This window comes from Pseudonaja textilis, chromosome 15, assembly GCF_049901715.1.
Source record: "Pseudonaja textilis isolate UNSWEBS1 chromosome 15, rPseTex1.2, whole genome shotgun sequence".
Lineage (NCBI taxonomy): Eukaryota > Metazoa > Chordata > Lepidosauria > Squamata > Elapidae > Pseudonaja > Pseudonaja textilis.
Genome location: NC_142004.1, coordinates 11,167,184 through 11,176,931, shown reverse-complemented (window position 1 = coordinate 11,176,931; position 9,748 = coordinate 11,167,184). Strand labels below are relative to the sequence as shown.

General features: G+C 50.0%; 1 protein-coding gene across 1 annotated transcript in view; it reads left to right on the top strand.

The window, feature by feature from the left end:
• Positions 1–60: 60 nt before the first annotated feature.
• The window catches only part of CRKL (CRK like proto-oncogene, adaptor protein), a 13,472-nt gene continuing 3,784 nt past the window's right edge, over positions 61–9,748 (top strand). The window contains exons 1-2 of the mRNA XM_026717018.2: positions 61–1,535; positions 2,600–3,059. Coding sequence (XP_026572803.1) covers positions 1,180–1,535; positions 2,600–3,059 — 816 coding nt within the window. The 5' untranslated portion in view covers positions 61–1,179. The remainder of the gene's footprint in view (positions 1,536–2,599; positions 3,060–9,748) is intronic.

Here is a 9,748-nt window from a genome sequence, read left to right as displayed (position 1 = left end):
CATACAGATGGAAAAGAAAAACCACCAGCCTCTGTTTTTGCTCCTCCTATTTATTTTATTTTGATTTTTAAAACAATGAAATTTGAAAGCTACTCCAGCACAGTGTCCCAAGCACCACATCACAATCACACTAGAGTATTTGAAAATTAAAATAGTAATTAAAAACCTAGTCTAAAACCTATCGAAAACATATAGCAAGTTAGTTTAAAAATGCCACGATATACATAGGGCGAAATCACAGGTTTCCAGGCCACCCAGGCAGCCTTTCCTCTGGGCTAAACGGTCGGGTTAAACCAGGGGAGGAAGCTCGGGCAGGATAAGAGAAGAAAGGACCCTGGAAAGCGGATTCTTGGAAGAGAAAGGCCGCTTAAGGTGAGCCTTTCGGTCCGCCCTTCTCGGACGTTTCCTCGGCCTCGCAGGGAAAGCCGCGTGGTGGTTTCCATCGCTTCCCCCTCGGAATCCGCTTTCTGGGGGAACCGTCAGCCTCGGTTGCGGCGGCTGTTCCTCCTCTTCATGCGGGGCCGCTTTGAGCCTGGCGGACTTCAACTCCCAGAATCCCCCCGGGCAGCTCGGCTCCCTTCTCTCCGCCAGGCTTAAAGCGGCCGCTCTCTTCGCCGTTGCCGGCTGACGAGGCCGAGGGCAGCGCCGACGCCTCTTTCGTCAACTCCCTCGGCTGGTGCTGGAGTTTTCCTCCGGCGCCGGACAACGAAGGGAAAAACGAACGGCGGCCCGACTGGGGCCCCCGAGCGCCGCACTCGCCTTCCCTTTCCTGGCCTGAGCCGCCTCGGCCTGGCAGGCTCCCCAAGCCCGGGCAACCGCTCCCGGGACTGGCCGGCGGCGAGGTCGGAACCCCGGCGAGGTCGAGCGGAAACCGGGCCCGGAAGAGCCTTGCCGGGGGGCGGCGCGGGGGAAACGGGCCGACGACCGGACGGGGAAAGCCCCGCCCTCCTCCGGGCACAAGGCGGAGCCTCGCGGGAAAGCCCCGCCTCCCCTCGTCTCCGGGCGGAAGCCCCGCCCGCCCTCGAGGCGGAGGCTGAGCGCGCCTGCGCGGAGAGCGTGTCGCGCGCGCGCCGCCTCTTGCTCCTCCCCCCCTCCCGTTCCTCCGCGGCGCCATTTTGGCGCGGGCTCCGGCGGGCGCGGCGGCAAGGCCGGAGCAGCGGCGCGAGAGCCCCGCCCGCCATGATGTCATCGCCGCCGCCGCCGCCGCCCTCGTCCTCGTCGGGGCCCTCGGGGCGCCGCTTCGACGCGTCGGACCGGTCGGCGTGGTACGCGGGCCCTCTGTCGCGCGCGGAGGCGCAGGGCCGGCTGCAGGGCCAGCGGCACGGGACCTTCCTGGTGCGCGACTCGTCCACCTGCCCCGGCGACTACGTGCTCTCGGTGTCGGAGAACGCGCGCGTCTCCCACTACATCATCAACTCCCTGCCCGGGCGGCGCTTCAAGATCGGCGACCAGGAGTTCGACCACCTGCCGGCCCTGCTGGACTTCTACAAGGTCCACTACCTGGACACCACCACCCTGCTGGAGCCCGCGCCCAGGTCAGCCCGGCCCTCCGCCTGCGGGGTGGCGCGGGGGGCGGGGGAGGACGGGGAGGGGCAGCCCGGCGGCGCCCGCGTCGCTTCGGCTCATTCCGAAGGGGCCCCTCGTCACGCGAGCAGCTTGTGGGGCAGATGGGCGTCCGAGCCCCCCACCCCACCCCCAATTGAGCCTCCCGGGAGGGTCCCGTCCCCCTGGGTGCGTGTGCGTGTGCATGCGGTCGAGGAGGAGAATAAACGCCCGTCCAGTTCAACAAGACGAAGAAGTGAGAAACGCCACTCAGACAAAGACACAACCACCACCCCCAGGCCACCAAAGCTCCTCCGGCCAAGGCCAGCGTCCCCCTCCTTCCCCCCAGGGGCCAGAAAAGAAAAGAACCCCCCCCCGGACATTTTTTTTTTTAACCACAAAACTCTCTGGGTGCAGGAGTAGAAAAGCCAATTCTGACCATTAGGAAAACTCTCCCCCTGGAAGTCCCCTTGTCGTGTGTCCACCAATGGCTGGAACTCCCTTTGTTTTGGGAAGGGCTTGTCTGCCTCGGACATCCCCAGCTGGCGACCTTGGCTCTGTCCCTCCCAAGCCTCCCTTGCATTCCAGTGCCGTCCCCCGTTTCAGTTGTCTGGTTGCACCCCATGGCAGCCAGGGAGAAGATCCAGGCCTCCAGAATGCCATCAGGGTGAGGTGGAATTTCCTTCCAGGGGGTGGGCATGCCCTGAGCCCCCCAAAACGGTACTGTTGTTTAATGGCATCAACCTTAGGTTGGCTCACATTAGCTGGATAGAAACCAGCACTGAGTCTTGTAGGGCTTTACTGGCAACAACCAGCACCTTGAATGGCACTTGGAAGGAAACCAGCGTAATGGTGTCGCATCGTATGAAGGCATGTCTATTATTGCTCTCATCACCACATGCTGGACTAATTGAAGCTTCTGTGTGCGTCTTTAAGGGCAGCCCCCTGTAAGCCCTTTAGAATAGTTGAGCAATGAGGTGACCAAACAACGAAAAAACAATGTTGTGAGGATGTCATTGTTTCATAAGCGATTGAGTAATTCCCGTGTTGTCTTCAGGTACCCGCTGATGGGTTCTGGTACCGGCTCTGGTGCATCGGCTGCAGAGGAGAATGTGGAATATGTTCGGACTCTTTATGACTTTCCTGGTAACGATGCGGAGGATCTACCATTTAAAAAGGGGGAGATACTCGTCATCGTAGAAAAGCCCGAAGACCAGTGGTGGAGTGCCAGAAACAAAGACGGGCGCATTGGGATGATCCCTGTCCCCTATGTTGAGAAGCTGGTGAGATCGTCTCCTCATGGGAAGCAGGGTGGCAGGAATTCCAATAGCTATGGGATCCCGGAGCCCGCCCATGCCTACGCTCAGCCTCAGACCTCCAGCCCTCTTCCCAGTGCCACCCACACTCCCGGAGCGGTCATCAACCCCTTGCCTTCAACCCAGAATGGACCAGTCTATGCCAAAGCCATTCAGAAGAGGGTTCCCTGTGCTTATGACAAGACTGCCTTGGCATTAGAGGTAAGCCGTTCAGCTGGAGCAGCAGCTTAGATCAGTTCCCTCATCCAATTGGAAGGGCTTGTCTCAAACTATTGGTCCCCAGTAGTTTTGTTCTCTCCGCGCTCTCGTTTCACGGACTGATCAGTCATTAAATGTTCCAATCTCACCTCCCACAGTCACTTTTAAATGTGGAGCCCCTGGTAAAACTCGGTGCCTCTTTGTGATCAGGCTTGGCGTGGGGGATGCAGCTGACGTACAGTAGTACCTCTGGTCGTGACCATAATTCATTCCATTAACTTTGGCAATTTCTTCGTCTTCTAATGTTTTGTCTTCATGAATTTCTGGGTCAAGGATCATGTTTGATTGCCACCCAAGGATGTGTTCATGACCAGATGTAAAAAAAATGTGAATTTTTTGGTCGGAACCTATTCTACTGTATTTAGGTTTTGCAATCTGCAGAGGGCCTTTCAGCCATTAGTGAATCTGCTTCTCTACTGCAGAACATTAAAAAATCCTTGAATGTTATGAAAGGACGACTGTTCACGTTCTAAATATTTAAGCAAAGTAGCCTTGCATAAGTATTCCATGTTCCTTCCTTCTGCTGAACCTGGGATGCAAGGTCCTAGGCCCAGATTGACTCAGGATGGGACAGATTTAACATTTCTCCAGATTAGGTGAATCACAAATGAGGTTCAGTGAAGGCATTAAAGTCATGTATTCAGAACAAAAAAAAGTATTTCGCTTAGAAATTTTGAAGGCGTCTTACAGTTCTGTTTCTAGGTCTTCCTCTTTCCCCATTCTACAGCTGCAGAACACACTCATTCTCCACATTTATTTATTGGTTAATTTTCTCAGACTAAATATCCAATTATTGTATGTACTGTTCAGCCTTATTTTCTCATTATATCTTTAACAATTTTGTTTTGAGCAACTTAGGTCTGAAGTGATCTCCCACGGTGGCAGGGCTCACTCTAAAATAGGCTTATAGCCTAAGCTTTCTTTCACAGTTGCATTTCTTAATCTTTTCCATTTCTTCTTGAAAAATACAGTAAAGGCCCCAGGCGCTTATCCTCTTTCTGTAACTCTTTGGCCACGTTACCCAGTTGTTTTTCTCATAAGGTTTTTCTCCCTTTTTCTTACACTTGGTTACTGTTGCCGCAGCCTCTTTAATTTCTCATTGCCAATATTTTGAATCCTGCCAAAAGAGCTTTAAACATTTCTTCCTGATTGGGCAATTATAGAAAATGCTTTTCTTTGTGGTCCACTTCAAAAATGTCAAGGTACTTTCGCTTTTGTTTCCTTTTCTTCTTCCTTATCCAAAGTATTATTAAAACCATGTTGCTTTCAGTTGATCGATATAGCTAGAATTTGGCCGTTACTGTCTGCACCTTAGCCAGCCTTTTACACTCTTAACGTTTCAAGAGATTTAAAGATTTCTTCAGAGTTTCCTTAGATACTTTTAATGAGGGAGTAAAGAATTGCAAGCAGTATGCAGTACAATCCCAGTATCTTGAGATTGTATTGCCAACATTCAGCAGGAAAAAACATTTATTTAATATATATATATATTTAAGATATATATATATCTGCCCAAGTTTCAAGGACTACATTTCAGATAGGCAGGTAATTGAGATCCCAAGAGGCTCCCTGTTCCCATTTCTTCTCTAATGCTCAGGAAAAGGCACCCCAACTGTCACCCAAGTCCCTTGCGGTGGGACTTAATCCTCTGCCCTACGGCATGTTGAAACCCTCCAAACAATTTACTGTGTCCCCATATTCAACTACCTTAGAATGTGGGCAATTGAACTTAGAAGCGTTTTACGGAGGAAGGAGTTGGATAATGAAAACGTTATTTCCCAAACGATATTTTGGAACCTGCAGGAGAGGGTGCCTGGGTTATGGGTGCGTTGGTATTTAAATTCAGTTTTAAAAAATTGAAAGGTCAAAACGTGGTGTTCCTCCTTTCTAATTGACAAGGTAGATGGTGCTACTCATACTTGAATCGCTCTTCTAGCACCCAGCTATATCTTTTCAAGGGAGGCTCCCGTCTGCTTCTAAGTCGTCACATCGCCAACAGTTGGAACTCCGCATCTTCACGATGCGCCAGCTGCGGTGCAGGGGAGCCTTTCCTGGCCTCTCCAGGTGGCGCTTGAGTTCTGCCCAGGCTGCCCACTGCTCCTTTCGTGCTCCTCCTCCTTCGGTGCTGCTCCTGATATCTGGCTGCCGGGAAGCAGCAGGGAAGGGGTTTTTCTTTCACCCCCAAGTCAGGCTGAGCACCTCCCCAAAGATGCACCTTTGCCAATTGCGGGGAGGTGGAGTGCTGGGCTAGGACAGGGCCTGATCCCACCAGGCTCCCCTTCCTGGGTCTGGGTAGCACCTGGAAGCCTGAGAGATCAGAAAGGACTGATGAGCTGGCATTTAATAGGCGAAGGGCTGTGTATGAAAGGAAGTTGCAACGCAGTCAATGGAGGAAGAGAAAGGGGGGGAGCACAAGCCAGGCCTCCTTGGGGGGGGTGTGCGCTCCTGCCCCACGAAGCGATGCCTGAGGACGGGGCCCTTCAGCTCTCTCCCCCTCGTGCGTTCACTCCAATCTTGGGTTTGTCTGGGGAGGAATTTAGTCCCTGTCGGTGGCTTGCGGGGAGCGATTTCGGCTGTTTGGTTTGTCGTGAGAAGCTAAGCGTGGCCTGTCTTGGTGCTAATTTAATGAGATGGGAGCCCCTCCCCCACAAAGAAACCTTAAGGCCGTAAACTGCTGAGCGGGAGATTGACGAAAAATCTCGGATGACAGCGGTGGCCAACCACTTCCTGCTTCCTGCCCAGAACAGCACTCAGCTTCAAGGATAGTTTGCATTCCTTTGCTTAGGTGATGTCAGGTTTTTATTTTATTTTTATTTATTTATTGGTGGGGGAGGGGTGCTATTGTCCATGGAGGCCGGGCCTGGTTTGCTTGCACCTTAACTGTTGCTGAGTGTCCAAATAGCTTTGAGGCTGCTAATTGGAGCATCATCAGGCTTATTAAAGGCCAGTTCCCTATTTTTTTCCTGTGAGATTCGAGTGAACTGCGAGGGATGGTAGGCTGATTCGGTTCGGCCTCACAGGGTTGCCTACTTGGATGGATTTCTGATATTTATAAGGCTTGGCGAACTCTTGGGAGAAAACAGAAGGAAGCCTACGAATTCTGCCTTCAGTTCCTTGAATAAATCTCTTTCCTTATTGACAGCAATGCCTTAATGAGGGCTGGGACTCCCCCTACCCCCAAATCCTGGGGTGCAGACAAAGGACTGAAGAGCCTTTGTCCATTCAGCCTGGTTCCTGCCCCCCCGAGCACCTGCAGGCAGCATTTCAGGCAGGCAAGGGAGGGGGCTGGCCCCTTGGTCTCCCCCAGCATATTCCTCCTACCTGAGCTGGCTTGGCAGAGAGAGGCAGGGTGGCACTGTAAGCCCCCCACCCTCAGCCCGGCCTAAAAAGCGGGCCATCCGTTAACAAGGTGCCCCCGGCCTATAAAGTGCTCTGCCCCTTCTTCCTGCCCCCTCCGAAAGGCGGGTTTGCCTCTGTGCCCCAGCCAACAGAGGCATCCTGGAGGCGCCCCCCTGCCAGCCTTGGGCGTCACTGGAAGAGGTGGCCGCGAGCAGCCCCTTGGCTTGGGCACAGTTCCTCCCACATCCGGAAGAGCCGCTGCGTGGAGGCCGAACCCCACGGTACTCTCCCGCAGCCGAAACCTCCACGGACTGCCGTCAAAATCTCCCACCAAGAGGGAGCCAAAAGGAGTTTTTATCACTGCTCATTACTGTCACATTGGTTGCTGTCCAAGGCGGTTGCTAAACGAGACAGGGCTGTTACGTAATAACCTTCGCGCAGGGTTGCAGACACTCAGGCGCACTCTTCATATTGGAGATTTAACTTGAATCCACACTAACCAAGCTGAATCCTAAAAAAATCAAAGCGCACCATCAAGAGAATGATGGGAGGATCTGCCCTTTTTCCATTCTAGACTTCTGTTCCCCATCCCGGAAACAGGTTAGTAAATATATTATTTAGGCAGCTTACTTTCACAAGATGCTTTGGAAAAAAAAAAAAAACCTTTGTATCTATCCAGCCTTTGGAAATCTTCTGTCTAGTTTTCTGTTTTGCTCTGTTTGCTGGCATAAATGGAGATGCATTTCCAAATGGGTTGCTTGATTGTATCAATTTCAAAGAAGATTTCTCCCATTTTCTGTGATTAAAGAAAATCTCTCAACTTTCAACCTTTTAGCATCAAAAAAAAGGTTCCATTTTCTGCCATATTGTAACACTTTTGCTATACTGCATTTTTGCCTCACGCTACATTAGAATTTTATCTAATTACAGCAAAAATCAATTTTAAGAATTCAATTCAAAGACTGATAAAATAGATCTATCCTCTCCTCCTGCATGCTTGCAGATTTTTACTCAACATGAGGGGCAAGCATTATCAGATTGTCAGTCTGAGATGACCTCTTCTGCCCAACTTACATTTCTTTTGACTATGCCAAACATGGTCTGTGGATTTCCCCCCCCCCCTTTTATGTGGTGGTAGTTTTCTCACGTAAACTTAATGGAAGGGCAAGTGAATATTGGTGAAAGAAGAAGAAAAGCCCCTCTAAATACTTTACGTAAATGCAAATCTTTTAGCGGAAGGGCATTTTGGTATAGTGGTCAAGGCACAAGTCCCACTTTCTACACACAAAGCCAGCCGAGAGACTTTGGGCAGACCTTGTCAGTGGCAAACCACTTCCAAAACCTTGCCAAGAAAAGGCCAGGGCCGTGCCCAGGGAGTCCCCGGACTGACTCAGAAGCAACCTTTTCTGAGGGTCCCTGGAGGACTTTGCTTTTCCGAAAGTGAACCCATTTTCAAGTTGTTATTTTTTGCATATATATCACTTGAATTGATTCATGGAAAGGGAGGCAGACTATGTTTTGTTGGCTTGGAGGAAGGAGAGCTGCTACCAAGGAGTGAGCCCATCCATCCGTCACCGTCATCCATCGAGAGAGTCTCTCTGGTTAGCTTCTCTTTGATCTTAGCTTGAATGGACCAGACGGGTTGTGTCTGCTGAGTGAAAGTTGGGGTGGAGACCTGACAGGTGGATGGAGATCCTCCAGATCTGGCTCTTTCAACAGGCAGAGCTGAGGTGACCCTCCTAACTCCTCTGTCACTGGCTGTTCTATACTTGCGTTTTTCCTTGCTAGCACAGACACCTTGATCGCTGTTAATTCATTAACCAGTGGAGGGCCCAGGAAGGGGCTTAGAAATCAATTATAAATAAAAACTCTCACTGATGTTTTATTGAGGAAGGAGATCCTTGTTACCTGCACTTAATGCCCACCGGACGCATATGGAAAGCCTGTTTTAGAACAATGTTCATTCTTTTGCTCAGGAAGGAGATATTCAGGTTGTGGGACAGTTCAGATTTTTTTTTAAAAAGGGAAATTCTTTAGGGGAATAGCATTAAACTAGCTGCCTCGTAGTATAATAAAATATACTTTGAACTAACTCCGTTCTAAGGAATTGGCTTGTAAATTTTTCACATAATCAAAAAATAAGACCGATGTACTTGCTTTCCAATCTTGTTTCATTCTAACTGATTAATCTGCATAATCCTGATGGCATTACTGCTGCTCACGTTTCCACATTTGCAGATAGTTGGAGGTAACCAAATGTGGCTTCTCTTTAAGAAAGAGCAAGCTTGAATGTCCTGTCCGGCTAAACTAGTGGAGAATTGTATTAAATAACATGAAATTAAATGTCCTACAATCGAGTTGAGCAAAAATACTCCTTGGTGTATATTTGAGATCTCGCTGTGGAAGCCCAACCAGAGCATTAACTCCTGGGGTTCTCCTTACCCCGTCAGGGCCAAAACCACTGGATTGTTGTTAGTGTTTGGACATGATGAAGACATCAAGGTTTTATGAATGAAAAGAATTACTGATGGTCCTTGACTTATAACCAGAATTGGGCCCAGAATTTCTGTTGCCAAGCTAGGCAGTCAAGGAAGTGGCACCCCAATTTTATGACCCCTTTTTGCTTGTTCGATTGTTATGGAAATCGCTGCGGTCGTTTCCTTAAGCGGATCTGTCTTCATTGACTCGGTTTATTGGAAGCCAACCGGGAAAGTCACAAATGCCAATCACACAAACCTGGGATGCTACAGTCATTATAAGCACCTGCCGGTGGCCAAGCGCCTGAATTTTGGTCCTGTGACCGGGGATGCTGCGGCCGTTGCAGCGCAAGGACCAGCTGTGAGCCACCTTTCCGGTGCTTTTGAATGCTTGGGAAGCAAACGATAGAAAGTCAAAGGCCAGCCGTACGCAGAGCGGGAAGGAGAATACCGAGATTATAGCAATTATTAATGCAGCACGTTTCTGTTCTTTCTTTCTGCTCTCTTTTTAATAGTAAAGGCACATGGAAGAACATGAGTTACATCTTTTAAGTTTCCCAAATAACAATTTTCCTGGCCTTTTCATTTTTTTTTTTACTCTGCGTATGTATTTATATTAAAACATTTTATATATTTAAAGTTTTCATTGTTTACACTATCTTACAAAAATCCAAATGTTACTTGTACATTAATGGAGGCCTACAGAGACCGACCGGGGGGAGGCATTGTTGGGGTAGAGCCAGGTTAGTCTATGGCAGCCAAAAGTCAGGAGGAGAAAAGGAAGGAGCATCCCAAAAGGTGCTACCAGGCCCCTGA